Genomic DNA, 21,060 nt, shown 5'->3' on the forward strand with positions numbered 1-21,060 from the left:
TGTTTCCTTCTGTGATGCATTTCTCCTTTTCTTCTTCTGCGTTATAGACATCTCATTCACGACATGTTAATGTATCTGTCCTGTAGTTTGTCTCACAAAGTCAGCAGCAAGCAGAAGCGTTGGAGCTCAATGCTTCGGGCACGTGGAACAGGTCACGGCCTCCTCATTATGTGTGAGCCGGGTACATTTGTGCAGCCATTGTGGGTCAGAACCACCAGCTCTGTGCTGCACAGTAAATCTATGAAGATGAAAAAACATCAGTCTCGAAGTGGTAATGCTCATTTTACACAGTATATGAAATTTGATATGTAATATAGTCATTATTCAGCCCTCTTTATCTCCGTCCTTCTAACATTTCTTGAAACACTTCTACTCAAAAAATAACATTACAAAACTTTATTTTAGACATTTATGGTGCATTTTTCTTTATTCTTTATAGATATTCCACTACTTTGGCATCAAGACAATCCGTCCACCTAAGTAAAGCAATGTTTTCACCAGAGATTTGAAAAATTACTCAAATTGGACTTTGGAATTTTTTTTAACATTATGACTAAATTATGTATTTAATTTATTTTTGATTTGATAATTTTATACACTTTATTAATCCCCGAGGGGAAATGTCTTCACTACAGCAGGGGGGCTCTCAGGGGGGAGATGCTGCAGCAGGCTGCCACTAGCGCAGCGCCAGGTAACCTGACCTGAGGTGCATGTTTTTGGATGATGGGAGGAAGCCGGAGAACCCGGAGAGAACCCACGCAAGCACAGGGAGAACATGCAAACTCATACAGAAAGGCCCAGGACCGGATTCGAACCCGGAACCTTTTTTGCTGTGAGGCGACAGTGCTAACCACTGCACCACCGTGCCGCCCAGTGCTCTTCATCAAATGGGTGTTTCATTATAGTCATAACTGAGATTGTCCAGTTTAGGCCCCGCCCATCACGTTCAATTCAACTTGCAACCAGAAAGATCTGAGTTACCAAAACCAACAAAACTTTGTTTGGAATCCAAATAATTTTATTCTCAGTTTATATATGTTGACGTACAAACTTGATTTTTTTTTTTTTTTTGCATTGGGAGAAATGGCTCTTTTTTTGCAAAAAAATACATAAAAGTACCTTGAAAAGCTTTTGATCTCAGTAATGAAGTGAACCTTGTGAGCTGTCTGTCCTTCTGTCAGGATGCTCCTCCAACAAAGGGATGTGATGATAAATTGAACACCAGTCTGACATTACTACAGCGTTAGTGATTTCTCTGCCATCTTGCATTTTAATATAATTCAAAATACCTGTGATTAAATGGGTACTTACAGATATAACCATGTAAACTGCTACATACACAGTAAATATCAAAAATACTAGCGAGTGTCTTGGTGTAAGTGCAGGAGATTTTTATGCTTTGGTCAGCCAGTTTAAGAAGTGTTGCTGCTTTTCGTTAACAGTAGTCCTGATTAAAAGATCAAACCAACAAATGCACACAAATAGACATAAATGTCTATTTCAAAATCACCCATGAATGACACGATGTAAATCATGTTTATTGAAGATATGAGTTTAGAATTTAGTAGAATAATGAAACACATTCATCTGATTGAGACATTTTACAGATTATTCTACAATTACCTTTTCCTTAAACAGCAAAAGAAAACTATGCAGTATAATAGTTGTTTTAAAGTGTTAATCCCTTTTTAAATCCATTTCCAATCTGGTTCAATTTGGAATTTATTTGGATTTAATTTATGTCTGAAGATCCAGAAGTTTGCCCTGAACACTTTTCTACCGTCGTTATTTCTAGCTCACATAAATCCGCAGCTGGTTCTCTTTTTCTTTTTCTACTTCAGTTTCTTCTTTATATCTTAAAACAGGTACAACTATTTTATTTTCTCAGTGTTTGTGTCTCCTCTGATTTTTTTTTTCCCCTCTCCTTTGTCTCTTCTCATCTCTGCAACCCAAAACAAAAGATCCCTTCTGAAAAATGACAGCGCATCAAGCGGAACTCACACTTCTTTAGTGTTAATTACGGCAGTTGTGGATTATTGATTTAATGTTGTGGAAAACAGGCAGTGAGCTACTTTGAAGTTCAAGCTTCAACTATCAATCAGCTACAAAGTTGATAACTTTGAAATGGTGAAACTTACATAAAAATAACTTTATACTCACTTAAAGGCTCATAACTCATTATTTTGTGTTGATTTGACAGGGACCTATTTTGGATTAAACTGTCATGCGTTTCCACTGAACTCTGATTCACACTCAGCTCCACGACAGCTGCTGCATTTACAGCTTCAGTATAAATGAGCTGTTTGAAGTCCTGAGCAGCACAGACATGAGAGTTGCTCAGTGTGAACAGAACTCAGTGACGCAGTGTTCCAGTGAACAATCCTAATCAGGAGAGGCAGCGGTAGGTGGAGAGTCCTCCACAGTCCCAATGACAGCTCTCATGTCCCCCACAGGATTATCTCTCATAGTAAAGGTGACATTTGGCCACATCCTCTAAACTTCTCAGTCCCTCCTTGTGATCACTACAAATAATGCAAATTCAAGTAAACTTTGCCAAATTTGTGGGAGCTTGCAATTTTTTTAAATTCCCAAAAATTCCAGCAAAAAACATTGTCATCAGAAAGTATTAATAGCATAAATTACATTTTTACAAACAAAACTCACTTTATTACCAAAAATATTTCCAACCAGAAAGACTCAGCTCCTGTTTCCATCACCAAAACAAACTTTGAGCACCGGAGGAAACCGGAACAAGAGGAGAAACAGGACGTGACATTAAAATGATCTAATTAAATTTTTATTATCACAGGAAGCGATTCCATATTACTTTATGTTAAATGAGTTTTCTCCACACGTCCAGTTGTCAGAGACGTCTCTTTGTTTGTTTCATCCAGCAGGTCTATGTGTTGAATGAACATGAATTAAACAACATCTAAAGCTCTTATTTTGACAGCTGATGTAGTCCTTGTTTCTATATTCCAGTCACAGACCGTCTGTTCTGGAAACATATGCAGCTTTTAGCAAGTTTTAGTAACTTTTAGCTCCATGGTTCTCTAAATTCAATAAATGAATAAATAAAGATTAGAACTAAAATATTTATATGATGTGCAGCATGATTATTATCACAGGAATTTATCACATATTTATTCCTTTATCAGGTAGTGTTTAAAAAAAACATTTTTTTTCTTTCTCAACTTGCAATTTTGTTTAATTCCTGCAATTTTCTGCAAAAAACTCACTTAAAACTTCAAATTATATCGCAATTTTTCAGAAAATCCACCACAGAATCAAACATTTTTGATCATAACAATCACAGAAAAACTGTGAAATCCTGGAGGGACTGACTTCTACCAAAACCAAAACCTAATAGGTTTCTGTTGCATTTACTGCGTACATTCATACTTTCTATGATGTCATTGTTGTGGTCTCTGCAAATCCTGTATTCCAGTGGCAAACTTATAAAACCCAATATAGAAGAAGATGAATGGCATATAGTTCAGATATTTGATGTGTATTATGCTGGTGTCTCTTTATTTCTGTGGTACACTGAACTTCCTGCTGGTGTTCCACCAACTTCAAACTAGCAGAAGATGACTATTTTAATATTAATGAGCTCATTGGTGCTCCTCAGAGGAAGAACATGACCTGCTCACATCCTGAGGTCAACCTCTGCTGAGAAGCTCTTCAGAAGAGCAAAACCACCTGTATGTTTGTTCCGTCCTCCATTTTCATATTGTGGGATGGAGGGGATTCTACAGCCTGTCGGTGACATCGAAAAGCTTTCCTGCTTTTTAAATAAGTAGATTCTGAGATTAAAAATAATGGATTTAGATGTTTAAATGACATGAAAAGGTATTCGAACCAACAAGCTTTCCTTTCAATTACTAATTATTTGAAAACTATTGAATGAGATCCCTGACTCAGGCTGGCTCTGTTGAAACACACTGTATTCATGCGTGGGACATTTTGTCTTGTTCGTCACTCTCTGAGTAAAATATACTTAAATGTTTCCAAAGAATGAGACCGACACAGAAGAAGATAAAATACAATGTCTACATTACTGTTTATTTTGTGCATGGTGCTCTTTACATGTCTTCCTGTGATGCTGACGTGAAGGTTCACAATGAAGGAAGTACTTCCAAATGAGAAAAAAGATGACAACACGGTGAAAGAACTACAGTCAGCTGGGAGGACTTTACAGAAGATTTAGTAAAAAGGAAAGCATCATGTTTCAAAAGTAACACAACATAAAATCTATGTGAAGTATGGACTGTGATGTGTGTGGTGTGAATGGGCAGTGTGTACTAAAGAGGTTAACTTTGGCCTCCTAGACGTACATATTGTTATAATATTATAAATGTAATGTAAAGACCTGCGTCCACGTATGTCAGCACTCCAGTTTCCAGTTTAAAAACTACCATGGTAAACCAGCTACATGAACTTTGAATGAGTTGTATTGTCATGACTGAACTAAACTATTAAACTAACAATATAATACGGATAAAAGAAAAATCTGGACAAAATCAAATCTCAACAAAATAGTTGTTTGTGTTTATACACTAACAATCAAATGTCACTTTGTGTTTCTCAGCTAATCCAGCTGTGTACAAACATTATCACAGAAAAAACACCATTAAACAGCATAAAAACATTGCATTTTTATAGTTTAATGTTAGTTTCTATCGTAAGAAAAAAATCAGTCAGCAGGTTCTCGTCTTATGTTTAAATTTAGATGATGTTTTTAGGAAATATGAATTTACTAATTTCCTACTTTGCTACCATCATATTTCTCCTGCCTCTGAATCTGTCTTCATGTTTTTCTTCAGATGTTGTTGCAGTTTCACCTGCTTCACTTTGTGTTATGAATTTCTCCATCACTAATCTTCCTGTCTCTTCTCTCCTTGTTCCTTCTTTCACTTCACTGAATATTAAATCTGACAGAGATTCCAGCAGTATGCAGCTTTCATACTGATAATTATAGTATGTGGATTATCAACCCAATGTTACAGGAATACAGGTAATACAATGAACACTTAAATCAACAAAATAATCAAGTTCTGAGGTATTTTTACAAAATATTTGAACTGTTCAGTTTATCAGCCTTTTTTCTGATGAATAATTTAAGTTAACATCACAGTAACTCTGCAGCTCATAACCGAATTCTCCATAAGAATAAGTTGATAATAACACTAACAGAGTTGGATGTTTTAACAGATTTTAAAATTGAGATATTGGGCAGAAGAGAAGAGACAGAAGAGAAAGAAAACATCAAAATGCAAACGTGAAGTAAAGAACATGGAGAAAGTAGAAGACATGAATGAGGAAAACAGTGAGAAGCAGCGAGGCTTCAGCTGATACACACACTTCCGGCAAAGCACTCAATTTAAAACAAATCAAGCTCAAAATACTAAAACAATCATGTTTGGTGGTACTTTACATTTTAATTTACTGTAATATGCTGTTTAGTGGTCAGTAAAATGCTCCGATAGTTTCACTTCTGATTAGCTGAGAAACACAAAATACATATTTTAAGTCTGTATGTCACACGCTTCCACATTCAACAGTATATTTTGTTATATTCCACACATTTATTCATAATAAATGATGGTCCATAATTATCGTATTTGATTTGAGAGCAGGCATGTTTATTTGGTCTGTTTTCTTTTTCTGTTTGATCTAAACTGACCATCGATAATTTTTACAGTTTAATGTGCAAAAAATCCAGACCAAAATCCTGTAAATGACATATGTCAGAACCAACTGATAACGCTGTTGTTTTTTACCATTTGGGTCGTATTTTCATAATAGTGGCTTTTACTTCACACATATGACTTATGAGATGTACCCAAACCACAATCTGTTCCTGAACCTGACCAACAGGTTTTGTTGCCTAAAGTTAAGGCACCTAACGTGTATCAGTGGGATGTCAAAGGAAAGGTTGTGTGCATCTTTAGACCCCAGCGGGCTTTAATAAAACAGAAGTATGTGACACTCTGGGATAAGAACCGGTGGATTTATCTTCATGTATCCTCTTCCAGACTGTTGGCTTCTTTACAGAGCTCAAAGTCAGACAGTATGTCATCATTTCATCCGATATAAATGATGAATAAAGCGATGAAAATAATAACCATGTTTCACGTGGCTCACATCTTCAGACATCTTCATTTTAGAACTAGTTTCATGAAGTAAATTAAGGAGATATAACCTCATCCATGTGTTGTCGTGACAGTGGTATCAATCGAAGTAAACCCTGATCAGATTAGAATGAAATCACAAACATGAATGTAAACTACTCTGATTGAGTGAGACAATGAAATTCAAAACATTTACAGTTTAATGATGCAGCTGCCCTCCCGAGCTCATTTAACCGCCATCTGTCTGGATGAGTACACACTGCCCTCAGGTAGAAAAGTACAAACCGATGCAGGAACGCTGTGGATGCTGATGTCATGCTCAGTAGAAAGAACTAAAACTGGATTAAATGACTGGAATACTCTCAGTACAAAATCATGAAGTCACATACAGTGCTGAGGATATCTAAAACGCAAAACACGTGTGTGTGTGTGTGTGTGTGTGTGTGTGTGTGTGTGTGTGTGTGTGTGTGTGTGTGTGTGTGTGTGTGTGTGTGTGTGTGTGTGTGTGTGTGTGTGTGTGTGTGTGTGTGTGTGTGTGTGTGTGTGTGTGTGTGTGTGTGTGTGTGTGTGTGTGTGTGTGTGTGTGTGTGTGTGTGTGTGTGTGTGTGTGTGTGTGTGGACGGTGGCAATAAATAAAGAAAGGATTATTTCAGTACACTGCTGTCTGTGGTCCTGATAAAGCTGCGTCCTAGTGACACAAGCACTACAACAACAACAACAACAACAACAGCTAAAACAATCAAACTCAACAAATAATTAAAGCAGAACTTCAAATCAGTTGGACGGCGTAAACGTCCCCTCCCCCGCTGATAAAATCAACACGTTTATAAATAAATTGAAAAAATATTTGTTCACATTGAGAGGGAAAATAAAATATTTACTGTACAAGAAATGACACCAAACTCGTGCTAAAATTAGAGAGGGTCCTTGAGTTCCAACGTGCACAATCCCAAGAAAAATCACCCACAATCCCTTTGTGATTGTTGTTTGAAACACAGTTAAAAAACACTTGACATCCAAGTTACTGAAAGCCAATTCTGATGGTAAGAAAAACTGTAGAAAAATAAAGTACCAGTAATCTCAAGATTAAAAGACCAAATGCCCTTGATTTTTTTTTTCCTTAAAATCTCCACACAAACTGGAGAAGAATAAATCCACAAATGCTGTACTTTATTTTCTTTTTCTCTCTTTAAAAAAAGATTTTTTTTTTTTTAATGTATAACTCCAGCATCACTCTTTTGGCAGTAAATGGAACAAGAGGGGGATTGTGGGAAATTCCAGGAGGGTTCTTGGGAATTTTCTGGTGACTCAGTTTCCTTCAGTTCAAACCTCACACTCATGGAGGTTAAAGTTCATTGTTGAACGTTGAAGCTGGTTCCCTCTGATGTGGCCGGAGGGTCATGTCGAAGGCAGGGCAGGCGGGGGTTGATGGCCGGGGGTGCTGAGGTAAGATGGTGTGATGGAGACTAAAAGAAGGAGGAAGAGGGGGCAGCTGGAAGGGCTGAAACATGGACGGATGGACGAAGAGAAAGATATATATTTAGTGAGTCTTAACAGCCAAACCTTCATGTTTCAGACTGCAACACAAACAACATCAGATACTTGAACAGAGAGGGGAACACCAGAGTGAAAATAAGAGGAAATAAAAAGAAGAATTACTAGAATTGTATACCTCTGCCAACCAGTCACTTTGCAGATAACACCCATGTCTGTCTGGATCCACATGATATATGTTGTGAAGACATATAGTACACTTCCATATAGTACACCTCTGTATAGTACATTTCCATATAGTACACTATCATATAATACACCTCCATATAGTACACTACCATATAGTAAAATTCCCTATAGTACACCTCCATATAGTACTTCCATATAGTACACTCTAGTATAGTACACCTCTGTATAGTATACTTCTATTTAGTACACCTCTATATGGTACACTTCCATATAGTACACCTCCATATAGTACACTACGATATAGTACACTCCCATATAGTACACTTCTATATAGTAAATCTCCATAGAGTACAGTTCCATATAGTACACTTCCACATAGTACACCTCCATATAGTACACCTCCATATAGTACACTCTAGTATAGTACACGTCCATATAGTACACTCTAGTATAATACACTCTAGTATAGTACACCTCCATATAGTGCACTCTAGTATAGTACACGTCCATATAGTACACTCTAATATAATACACTCTAGTATAGTACACCTCCATATAGTGCACTCTAATATAGTACACTCTAGTATAGTACACGTCCATATAGTACACTCTAATATAATACACTCTAGTATAGTACACCTCCATATAGTGCACTCTAGTATAGTACACTCTAGTATAGTACACGTCCATATAGTACACTCTAGTATAATACACTCTAGTATAGTAGTTTTGAGAATGACACAAGTATTGGTTTTCACAAAGTTTGCTGCTTCAGTGTTTTTATCTCTGTCCGATGTTACTATGGTATACTGAAGTATAATTACAAACATTTCACACAAGTGTCAAAGGCTTTTATTGACAATTACATTAAGTTTATGCAAAGAGTCAATATTTGCAGTGTTGACCCTTCTTTTTCAAGACCTCTGCAATTCACCCTGGCATGCTGTCAATTAACTTCTGGGCCACATCCTGACTGATGGCAGCCCATTCTTGCATAATCAATGCTTGGAGTTTGTCAGAATTTGTGGGTTTTTGTTTGTCCACCCGCCTCTTGGGGATTGACCACAAGTTCTCAATGGGATTAAGGTCTGGGGAGTTTCCTGGCCATGGACCCAAAATTTCAATGTTTTGTTCCCCGAGCCACTTGGTTATCACTTTTGCCTTCTGGCAAGGTGCTCCATCATGCTGGGAAAGGCATTGTTCATCAACAAACCGTTCTTGGACAGTTGGGAGAAGTTGCTCTCGGAGGATGTTTCGATACCGTCCTTTATTTATGGCTGTGTTCTTAGGCAAAAATTGTGAGTGAGCTCACTCCCTTGGCTGAGAAGCAACCCCACACATGAATGGTCTCAGGATGCTTTACTGTTGGCATGACACAGGACCGATGGTAGCGCTCACCTTTTCTTCTCCAGACAAGCTTTTTTCCAGATGCCCCAAACAATCGGAAAGGGGATTCATCAGAGAAAATGACTTTACCCTGGTCCTCAGCAGTCCGATCCCTGTACCTTTTGCAGAATATCAGTCTGTCCCTGATGTTTTTCCTGGAGAGAAGTGGCTTCTTTGCTGCCCTTCTTGACACCAGGCCATCCTCCAAAAGTCTTCGCCTCACTGTGCGTGCAGATGCAGTCACACCTGCCTGCTGCCATTCCTGAGCAAGCTGCACTGGTGGTGCCCTGATCCCGCAGCTCGATCAACTTTAGGAGACGGTCCTGGCGCTTGCTGGATTTTCTTGGGCGCCCTAAAGTCTTCTTCACAACAACTGAACCTCTCTCTCCTTGAAGTTCTTGATGATCCGATAAATGGTTGATTTAGGTGCAATCTTACTGGCAGCGATATCCTTGCCTGTGAAGCCCTTTTTGTGCAAAGCAATGATGACTGCACGTGTTTCCTTGCAGGTAACCATGGTTGACAGAGGAAGAACAATGATTTCAAGCACCACCCTCCTTTTAAAGCTTCCAGTCTGTTATTCTAACTCAATCAGTATGACAGTGATCTCCAGCCTTGTCCTCGTCAACACTCTCACCTGTGTTAATGAGAGAATCATTGACATGATGTCAGCTGGTCCTTTTGTGGCAGGGCTGAAATGCAGTGGAAATGTTTTTTGGGGGATTAAGTTCATTTTCATGGCAAAGAGGGACTTTGCAATTAATTACAATTCATCTGATCACTCGTCATAACATTCTGAAGTATATGCAAATTGGCATCATAAAAACTGAGGCAGCAGACTTTGTGAAAATTTACATTTATGTCATTCTCAAAACTTTTGGCCAGTGATGTATAGTTCCATACTGGTGTGAGTGTTAGTACGCCGTTTGAGACCCAGCTCCTGTCTGTGTTCTCACGCTCCGACAATTAATCGGATTCTGATGGAACACAGAGTTGTTGCCATGACAGCAGACGATGCTTCAAATATGGATGTTGCTGCAAATAAGCATCAACTTCTTAAACATTTCCCACAAATATTGAACCCGACAGCAGACCAGATCTATACAATCAGGAAAGTTTGTAGGTGGACACTCAAGATGAGTGCGACACACTCAGGATCTGACCACATGTTGTGAGGTCACAGTGACCCTTGACCATCAAAACCTCATCAGTTCATCTTTGAGGCAACGTTTGTGCCAAATATGAAGAAACTCCGTCAAGGCTTCCTGACATATTACGTTCAATAGAAAAATATGAAACCCCAAAATATAATGCTGCTGCTGGTGTAGAGGCAGAACAAAGTTGTATAAACCTCTGGGGAAACCAGCTCATAAATAATTGATATTAGATAGGAAATTATCGATTGATAGAGAAACAAAAATACTGGTTTTGCGAGGTGTTTTTTTTTGCATTACACAACTTTATCAGTCTTTAGTTGAGCCTGTCACAATGTTTTTGAAACCTGTTGCTGGCAAAATCAAATCATTAATTATTAATTCAAAATAAGCATTACTTTTTCATAAAACAATAATATTTCTCAGTTTCAACATTCAATATGTTGTCTTTGGTCCATTTTTAATTCAATATGTGTTCACATGGTTTACAAACCAAGCCATTGTGTTTTTCTTTTCATTTACTCAGCGCCCCAGATGTGATGGAAACAGGCTTGTACTTTGGAGTTTCCAGGTTAGAGTGAATGTTCCTGCATGTAAAACATTGTAATGAGCCCGTCTGTGCTGGACAGGAGGAACATAAAGAAATGGGACTCTTATAAAAGATATGGCGTTTGGGTTTGAGGAATGAGACTCAGACTCCACTGATGTAAACACAGTGAAGTCGATTGAATATTCCAGCTGTGTGGAGCGTTGGAGCCCTCAGTGCTGCCTGACAGACAGGACGGAGTCCCCTGCTGCTCTACAAGTTTCTCTCTGAGGATCGAAGTAGACGAGCTGGTGGTGCAGCAGGTTTCAGAAGACTTTACAACAGCGCTTCCAGATTCAACAGAGGAGGAGAGACGTTCTCTCAGTGTAGGTGGCCTGCTGGTATAAAGCTGTACTAAATTCCACCACCTTGTTCTTTCTCTACAGTAGAACAGGCCTGCTGACAAGTTTGCTAACGGACAAACTACAGCCTCAGATTGTGTTACAAGACCACTGTTACGACTGATTTTACTACTTCGGCAGCTTTGTGTTGGCGATGCTCCTCATGCCTTTCAGGTCTGTCTGTCAGGCAGCACTGAGGGCTTCAGACCCCTCTCCCTCCAGGCAGACTGGGAGGTAGAGCTGCTGTGTTTACATACCAGCCTGCCAGCCGACTAAACAGCAGCAGGCTTCTAGCAAGGACCCTTCAGCAGCACATAAACAGGGGCGCAATGAAAGCCACATGGGCATCAGCATTTAACTTACCTCACACTGCTCAACGACCTCGTTTCATAGCTGAGCAAAATATTTCCATACATCCCGTCTACTCTTCTGCAGTGCATACAGCTTTTAATGGGCATGGTGCTTGTTATAATGATCACCCCCATGTCTCCTTCGCTCTCTGAGTCATTCTAGGGCAGATTTATGAAGAAAATGAAACTGTGCAAATGGGCAATGTAGTTTTTAATGAGTTTGAAACGGCAATCTGCCTGTATTGGATTTACTATGTTCAGACTGACAACTGATTGGATTTTTGTCATGTCCACACTGTATCCAGATTTATTTTTGAAAGTCTGAAAAGCCCCAAAAAAAAACATGTTAAATGTGCATTTTGCAATCCAGATCCAAACCACATTTGAAATGTGATTCCCATTCAGATTTCTGCAGAAGCATCTCCATCTCTACTGGCTCAGATCAGATTTCTTGTGTCAGAGGGAGCAGAGTCTACGCTACCGCGAGCAGAGCTATCAGAAAGAGCCTCTGAAGAGGCCACTCAGGAAGTTTCAGCAGAGAGGTATGTAACCATTTATAAAGTCACACCTCTGGTCTCTCTTCAACCAGGGGAAACTCTGACCTCACAGCCTGCAGCGCAGATAGTTAGAATGTTGCCATGGAAACGGTTGAGTGATATTTCTAGTGATGAGCAGGGTGGGCTGTCCAAATGTTCAGTTGACCAATCAGATCTCTGGGGCGGAGCTACTTGTTCTATAATCTTTCTAATTTCGCAGTAGTAGTGGCAGCAGCTTATCTTTTCTCATAAATACAACATCTGGATCTCGTAAATCACTTTTTTTTTCCTTATGTGAATGTAATACACTTCTTTAATACAGGCCTGGAGCCACAGTATCATTAACATTCAAACTGGTGGTATAATTTGTGCTTGAGTCATAACTATCCCATAATCATCTTCAAATGTAAATAGTATCAGCTCATCTAAATTTTAAACCTATTTCCACTTTTTATTTCATGTCATTATTCATTATGGATGACCTTGATAACTCTTGTGTCAAGAACTGAGACGATGCTGAGCGACCGAACAGTGAGGAGAAATAATGGCATTTATTTGTGTACATGTTTTCCCTCTGAGCTCCTTCCATCTGCTCTCGTTAGCCACCTGTCCTGAGTTAAACTGCTGCAGCCTGTCAGTGTTTTCACACACACCCTACTGCAGTTGCTATTTTCCACCCAGGAGTATAAAACATGAATGTACTTATAGAACTGCAGTTATGTCCTGTAACTATTATTTATTTACTTAGTAGGGATGAGCACACCATTACCTCTATCTGTTGAACCAACTAAACTATCTGTGTCCTACCTGTACTCAGTTGGGGTGGGGCTTTATCTGGAAGTGGGCGGTGCTTAGATAAAAAGTGGGTTGGAAGTAATGGGAAGTTTTTCATTTAAGCCTGAGATTAATATGGGTTGACCAGAAATTGCTAAATGTATTATTTATAAGAAAACTATTGACAGAATGAGTTTTATTTATAAAAGTGGCTATATTTATTGTTATTGCTGAGCTACACTGAGAAAAATGGTCAGGCTTGTCATATAACAAATGTAATAATACTAATAATTAAAACTGTCCAACAAAATCTGTAAGAGGAGTTCGACAAAGTATAATGTGTGAATCGGCAAAAATGGTGGACTTCCTGTTGAGTTGACGTAATGGTGCAATGTAACTTTTTTTGAACGTCTAGGTGTGACACACGTGTCCACCGAATTTTGTGCATGTACGTAAATGTAGCCGCCAGGGCATCTGTGTAGGGCACATTTTTTGCCGTGAGACACGTGTACCAACTTTCATGAGTTTTTGAAGATGATAAAGCCTCCAAAAATGCAGTTCTTTGCAGAGAAAAATAAGGAAGGAGAATAATAATTCCTTTGATAACAATAGGGCTTTTGCACCTTCGGTGCTCGGGCCCTACTGAACTTTGTTCAGCAAATAATGTGCGTGTGTGTGTGTGTGTGTGGGTGGGGTTGATCGTTAGCCTGGTTTTATTACTTTATTAAATAAACTGACGGTGGGAAGCTCTGTGATTTATGCAAACAGTCCACACTCAAATATGCAGTCAGCCTTTTACTATATTCTCAGTGAAAGCGGTCAGTTGAATGAAGGTATCTTAACGAGGAAGTAGCAGAGCTACAGTCTCTGTAAGCGGGGGGGGGGGGGGGCTTGCTGTGTAGATGTGTGCACACAGCTAGTGTCTGTTAGAAGCCTTTATCAACATGGATATTGACACGTTTACTCGGACGATAATCGTACTCGTCCAAAGTACCTTATCCGTACCGGATACTGGTTCCAGCCAAGTACTTGTCTCATTCCTTTTACACCTGTTTCAGTTCAGCTCAGTATGAGAGCTGCTCATGCAGTTTTCTGTCTCTGAAAGTCGCTCCAGTCTGTTTCTGTCTGCTCTGCTGTGTTTGGGCTGCGGCTCACAGAACAGCAGAGCAGCAGGTGGACACAGGTGAAATTTATAGAGTTGAAGAGAACGACACTCGTTACGAGACTGTAAAAAAGGGCAATGAAGCAATTAAGCTGGAAGTAGTTAGGATGCTAATGCTAGCAAGCAGTGTTTGGTGAGAGTGAGCGGTGTGTGTTCAGGGTTACACTCACCTTCTGAGGGATCAGTCCGTCTCACTCTGGGGTGATCTCTGTTTCCTGGTGCACAACCACTTTGGTAACGGACATATCAGGGTGCTGCTCTTTGGCCTCTTTGATGGCCTGAGCGAGAGCCTGAAGAGTGAAGGACAACAATCCCTGCTAGTTCATTTGAACCTTATTAAAATGACATGTGGAATAGATTTATGTCTACAAATCCTTCCAGCGTGACTGATCTGCATTTCAAGCAGCTAAGACAGTTGAACCAGGAGCTCACAGCTCTGAGGAAAACATAATCACATCATTCAGTGGGAACGACGAAGCAGTGAAAACATACTTCTCTTCTTCGTTCATTTAAATTGCTCACCTTGTCATGATCAATTTCAGTGTCTCCAGTGATGACGATTCTCTTTTCAATGCGGGTCTCAGAGATCCCTCCTTTCACCGTCTACAACAGAGACACCACACAAGCTGAAATATGAGCTGTAAGAAACGTAAAAACCAGAATCCATCTTCATTATCCGCCTGAGAAACCTTCAGATGACAACAGAGTCCACATGAGCAGCGAGCGGTCTGACCTGAGATCACCTTGTAACACAGGTGTGCTCCTCCGGGATGGAAACAAGGTGCATGATGTGATGGAACATGTATGTATGCGAGACATTCAATACTGTTTATGTAAAGCGGTGTCTTTAAAACATTGGAGAGCAACTGAAAATAGATCATGAAACTGGCAGCAGGTCATGTTGAGATACATCACGTGTGTCATGCTTGTCATGTATGTTGTAACAACACCAACACTGTGACTGCTGAGTGATGACAGCACGGAGAAGACTGCTCTCATAACCAAAACAGTGATCGTAACATTCATATTGGATGATATTTGTTTTATCTATAGAGGCACATTACTGTCGCTTGATGTTGAAGCAGTGTGGGTGGCAATGTAAGACACCACAGAAGAAGAGCAGAGAGGGACTTCCTGAACGATGAATGTCAGTTTTGTTCATTAAATTAACTGAAACCACGCCCAGCTCTGTGCATGTGTGTGAACACGAGAAGAGGATCAGGTGATCTTCCACTCAGTGGAGCCGCTGATGAGCACGGCACATACAATAAAGCCTTCATATTGTGGCCTGTTGTAACCTGTTACAGAAATTATATTCAGAGGTCATTCACTGAGAACAAAGGTTTGTAAAATCTGACACCATGGGCATGGACAGAAATGCTCCAAGTCATGGAACTACAGTTCCCATAATGCTTTGCATAATGTAGGAGTATAATGTGTCAGCCCTGCTGTTTACCCCTGCATTTATTTACCTTTTATAATCTGGAATGGTATCAAAGTGTCTTTAGGCCACACCCACGCCAACATTTTCCATCACTGTCCAGCAGGTGCCTAAATAGTGCACAGACATACTGTTTATAAAAGTGTTCGTAGCTTCCGGGTCTGAAAAAGAGGCCGATGCAGAAGTGTCTTAAACTGCAATACCACCGAGTGCCACTAAAGGTTGGATCCAAAAAGCCTCCGGCTCCATAGACTCCCATTCAAGTTCTCTCATCAAATACAAAGTCAATAAACTTTCTTCACAGGTTTTCTGTATATCATTCACTAAAATCACTGTGTCCTGGAGGTCCATCTGAAAATTATCCCTCATTGATTAGAAAATAAGATTAAAAAAAGACCTGTTTTTGGGGCGTGTCTGTTTGATTGAGAGGCCTGTGGTGTAGTCAGGTTACAGCTATTGGTGGACGGGACGTAGTATCGTCAGGTCAGATCAGTCTGATTGCTTCATAACATTCACAAACCAACGATGACCTCACTGATGGATGATGGTTGGACCCGAAGAGTCAGTACCACTCGCACCAGTGAGGACGGTCCTCAATCACTCTACTGATGTGTATTATTGCCTGTGAGTTGGTTAGTAAGGTTACCTTAGTGATCTGGGTGGTGGTGGTGGTACTGATGGTCTCAGAGGTGATGGTCTGGGCACTCAACAGCACTCCTGACTCCCTCTCTGCCAGGCTGTCCACAGGCTGTGGGAGAGGACCATTTTAAGGGTTATTTAAGCTTTAAACACATTCAGTTCAATCTTTTCTTTTATTTGAACAGTCGCTTTGTAAAGTGTAATTTTAAATGACTAAAGTGTCATTTTCTACCATCAACCTCCCGTCAATAAATAACTACGAAGACCAAATTTGTTTTTGACATTTTTACAAATGTATTAAAAATCAAACACTAAAACCTCTCATTTACAAAAGTGTTCAGATCCTTTGCAGTGGCACTATAAACGGAAACTAGAGGCATCCTGCTTGGTGTATTTCCTCCACATGTATACAACTTCTTTGGAGTCAACCTGTGGTGTATGTGATGAATTAAACATTGTTCAGACCAGCACACAGGTGTATAGAAGCTCCCACCATCCACACTGGGGCGTTTCTCTGTCATGGAATGGTCCTGAATGATTTATCAAACCTATCGAGGAAGCATTGTTGACAATTACATCTGGACAAAATCCGAGCCACCAAGTCCAAAGAAGTCTCTGTAGTGCTCTAATGAACCTGAGTGTGGAGAACCCGGGCTGTGGGACATGGAAGAAGTTTTGAGCCAACAGGAGTCTGTAAAGAGTCAACCGTCTGGTAAAACTGAGTAAATGAGCAGAAGGGACCTTGGCCAGGAAGGTCACCATGAACCCAACAGGAACAGAGATTAGGAAGTCCTCTTCAGAGATGGGAACAACCTGCCTGAAGGACCACCACCTCAGCAGCTCTCCATCAAATGGACCTTTATGGTAAAGTAGTTAGATGGGAGTTCATCAAATGGTTTTTAAAGATCATGGGGAGAAATATTCTGTGGTCTGATATGTATAAGTGTTTGAACAGAGGTGCAAGCATATGTCTGGCAAACACCAGGGCTGCTAGTACTATCCATACAAGGAAGCATGGTGGTGGCAGCATCATGGCAGGGTCAGAGGTGAGGTCAGTGTGTCTGACTGTCCTCGAGTGGTCCAACCAAAGCAGACTTCAACCCTACAAAACATCTGTGGAGACCTGAAGCTCACAGATGCTCACAGGGCTCCAACTCCTTCTGAATCAAGGCTCTGAATGCTTTTGTTAAAGAGAGATTTCCGCTTTGGTCTTCGTAAAAAATTAGTAAACGTTTTTAAAAAAAAACATGTTTTCACATCATTATGGGTTGTGGAGTGCAGATCAGTTTAAATAAAATCTAGAACATACTCAAGTGTGTCAAAAGTAAAGCAGTCTAAGGACTTTCTGAGGCAACTGTATGTGTTTAAGTGTCATTTGTATAATTGTAAGAGACAATATTTCAATCCTACTTGGAAGCAGAGCGCTATACTGAACCACAGATGGATTTTGATATTTAGCAAAATGTCTCTTATGTTGACATTGCTTTGCAGATCAAATCTGTATATTCATTATTGATTTAAATTCAAAGTTCAATTTTTTTTTAATTTTTTTTTTTACACATATTAGGTTCTTCTCTTTTGTTAATGTTACTGCTACTCATGTAGTTTTTTGACCAGGTTTACTACAGGGAACCGACGTCCCTGGACACTCAGACCCTCAGGACAACCAAAGGCTGCAGGTTCATGTAAATGGTAAAATGGTAAATGGCTGCATTTATAAAGAACTTTATCCAAAGTACTTCACTACTGGCCACAGATTCAGTGAGCTACCATGCATGTTCTGGTCTGAGTATTGAGAGAAACTAGTGGTTACCAGTGTTTCCTGAGGACACTTTGAGATGTGGATGGGAGGAACTGGAGTTTAAACCATGTGATTTGTGAACAACCCGCTCTGCCTCCACAGTAACCCGTGTGGCGGCTAGTTTGTGGTGATTTGATTAATTGCACATTATTTTGTTACAGTTGTATAAACCTCTAAAGCCCATTCATTATGACACCTTCAAAATGATGGGACCTCATGCACATGCATTGATACCAAATCTTAACACTCAATTTGAGTTTTTTTTTTAAATTTATCTTTGATCATACTACAACCCTGTTTCCAAAAAAGTTATGAAGCTGTGTAAAATGTAAATAAATACAGAATGTGGTAATTTGTGAATAATGTAAACTCATATTTAATTGTAAATAGACCAAAGACAACATATCAAATGTTGAAACAGAGAAATGTTATTGTTTTATAAAAATATATGCTTATTTTGAATTTGATGGCAGCAACACTAAAAAAAATAGTCTCTAAAAAGTTGTGACAGGATCATGTTTACCACTGTGTTGCATCACCTCTTCTTTTAACAACACTCTGTAAATGTTTGGGAACTGAGGAGACCAGTTTCTGGAGTTTTGAAAGTGAAATGTTGTCTCATTATTGCCTGATATAGGATTTCAGCTGCTCAACAGTTCAGGGTCTCCTTTGTTGTATTGTTCATGTCCTGATGCTCCAGATGTTTTCAATGATTGACAGGTCTGGACTGCAGGAGGTCAGTTTATCAGCGGACTCTTCTACTATGGAGACATGCTGTTGGAATACGTGCAGAATGTAGTTGGACGTTGTTCTGCTGAAATAAACAAGACCTTCCCTGAAAGAGACGTTGTCTGGATGGCAGCATATGTTGCTCCAAAACCTGAATATCTCATTCAGATGTTCAAGCTACCCATGCCATGTTCACTAATGCATCGCTGTACCATCATATCTAACAACGGTCTTTGGTCTTTTTTACCATTAAATATGGGTTTATGCGAGTTATAAATTGTCACATTCTTTTTTTATTTACATTTTACAAACTTTTATTGTATCAGTTTTACTTTTACAGATGCATAAAAACATGTTGTGTCCCCGCCCAGTGAATGGAACAAAATTAACCCTGTTCAGCGGGTGTAGATAATGGATGGATGGATGGTGTACTAGCACAGCCTTAAAATTACTCTGCATTGCATACAATGTAATGTAAGAAAAAAAGAGACTCTACGTTTAAGTAATCTAGTCCTTCAGTGTGAAATTCCCCAAGTTCCCCTCACCTGTGCTGATTCGTATGTGATGGTCTTGGTTTCAGTGTGAACTAAAGGGATGTCCTTGTAGGTCACAATTCCTCTTAGGGAGTTGGTGATGTCTGAAATGGTGATTGTCTGGGTCTTTAGCACAGGAGACTGTAGGGATCAGATAAACAGCAACACACTCTCTGAGGGTTTCATCGACACAAAACAACGGTCACACATCAACCATCTCAAACATATTCACAACCTGCCACCGTCCCAGAGTGAGCTGGCTTCAGGTCCAGCACTTAACGTTGTTGTTTCTAACGGAGTTTGTTATTTCTAAAATAAAGTGTGGTCATGGGAAGCAAAGACTACACATGAAGTTACAGCTGTGACTTTAGTTCTTACATGGAGTACACAGAGGTCCCGGTTCAGCTGTGTTTATAATGAACGACCAGTTTGAGTCTTCATCATTATGTAACTGCATGTTTATATGAAGCCATCAGCATGGTGGCGTGTCTGCTGTAATGTCATTGACATGAGCTAAATAAGGAGCATCTCCATTGTTTACTGCAGCTCTTCAGCGTTCAGGTGAGACGGGTGATCGCAGGGTGAAAATGGTCCACGTTAATCTTTCTGTTTTATTGTCACTCTTGAATGTTAAAACTTCACTGTGTAGAATGATGTGTGTAGTTTGACTCGAAATATTAAGAAGCACGTTGTGATCAGGTAATTTGTGATGTGCAGCGTCATGCAAATAAACAGGGAATGGACTTTTAGGTGACGTCTCCAGAAGTTAAACTTTTGTCATGAACAACATCTTTCATAGATTAAGAGATCGATAAGAAGATATTTTAAATAGGAGCTTCAATTCGGCGATTTATCTTTTAAAACCAAAAGACACAGAATATCTTTATGACATAAAACATATCTGGAGGGGTCTTTCAAGATTTCAGTTGAATCCCAGCAAAACATATTTTCATTCCCGATGGAGATTTGATGGTGTTCAGATGAAAGTGCGACAACATAAAAATACAACCTTGAAGCTTTACTACTCAGGCCAAGAAACAAGGACGCTGGTCTTTAATCACACTACACAGATTTTGCAGAAGGAAAAATAAACATTGAATGATGAGCCACAACCAATGAGTTTAGTGTGAACATGCACAATGAGACCAGTGTTCTAGATGGCCACCAGCAGAATGAAAGCATCCAACTATTGTGAAACAATGCATGTCAGTTAACAGGAATGATTTCAAAATTAAATGAAATTCACTTAGCCAATATGGATTATTATGGATACTGTTGCATAAATGAAATGGTAATTTGATTAACTGATTTAAAATTGAAAGTACAGGTACTATGTTCTAGCGATTGCCATGACCAACATATTGCAGTAAAGTAGATCTATAACGGAAGACACAGGTGGTTTAATAAACTACAACATGATTTTAGAGTGTTGACGAGTTATTGAAAACAACTGGTCACTTATCTCAGTATGACCTGGAAGCCTGGCGGTAACTTTTGTATCTGCTGCAGTCTTTGGATGTTTAGTTTGCTGATGCCAGAATAGAGTGCGTGGCATTAACAGGTCCAGATTAAATAAAAGCATGGATGACCTGAAGTCTGCAGATGAAAGGAATGACCTCATCTTTGATAAATGTCGCAGTTGGACAAAACAAGACTGAACCATTTTGGTCGACCAGGCATCAAAGGAAAGCGCAGGGTCTAAAATACCACTTTGGTTGAGGGCCACTCTACAAACATGGTTTGATAAGACACCCAGACTAGAGGTGAGATTGACCCTGTACACACCTGGCATCAAGACCCAATTGGATCCG

The 21,060-nt window shown here is 39.6% G+C and overlaps 1 protein-coding gene across 5 annotated transcripts in view; it reads right to left on the reverse strand.

Moving 5' to 3' along the window:
- Nucleotides 1–6,756: 6,756 nt before the first annotated feature.
- epb41a (erythrocyte membrane protein band 4.1a) overlaps nucleotides 6,757–21,060 on the reverse strand; it is a 76,352-nt gene continuing 62,048 nt past the window's right edge. For 3 of the 5 annotated variants that reach the window (XM_069719193.1, XM_069719182.1, XM_069719181.1), the window contains 5 exons: nucleotides 19,262–19,390; nucleotides 16,194–16,295; nucleotides 14,629–14,709; nucleotides 14,277–14,396; nucleotides 6,757–7,635 (listed from right to left, as the gene is read on the reverse strand). In XM_069719193.1, the coding sequence (XP_069575294.1) occupies nucleotides 14,298–14,396; nucleotides 14,629–14,709; nucleotides 16,194–16,295; nucleotides 19,262–19,390 (411 nt within the window). In that variant the 3' untranslated portion in view covers nucleotides 6,757–7,635; nucleotides 14,277–14,297. The remainder of the gene's footprint in view (nucleotides 7,636–14,276; nucleotides 14,397–14,628; nucleotides 14,710–16,193; nucleotides 16,296–19,261; nucleotides 19,391–21,060) is intronic. The other 2 variants (XM_069719184.1, XM_069719186.1) reach the window with 2 other exon arrangements.

The sequence above is a fragment of the Brachyistius frenatus genome, unplaced genomic scaffold, assembly GCF_029030835.1.
Source record: "Brachyistius frenatus isolate BFR_SWC_R1_liver_20210118 unplaced genomic scaffold, ASM2903083v1 Contig_209, whole genome shotgun sequence".
In the NCBI taxonomy this organism is placed as follows: Eukaryota; Metazoa; Chordata; class Actinopteri; family Embiotocidae; genus Brachyistius; species Brachyistius frenatus.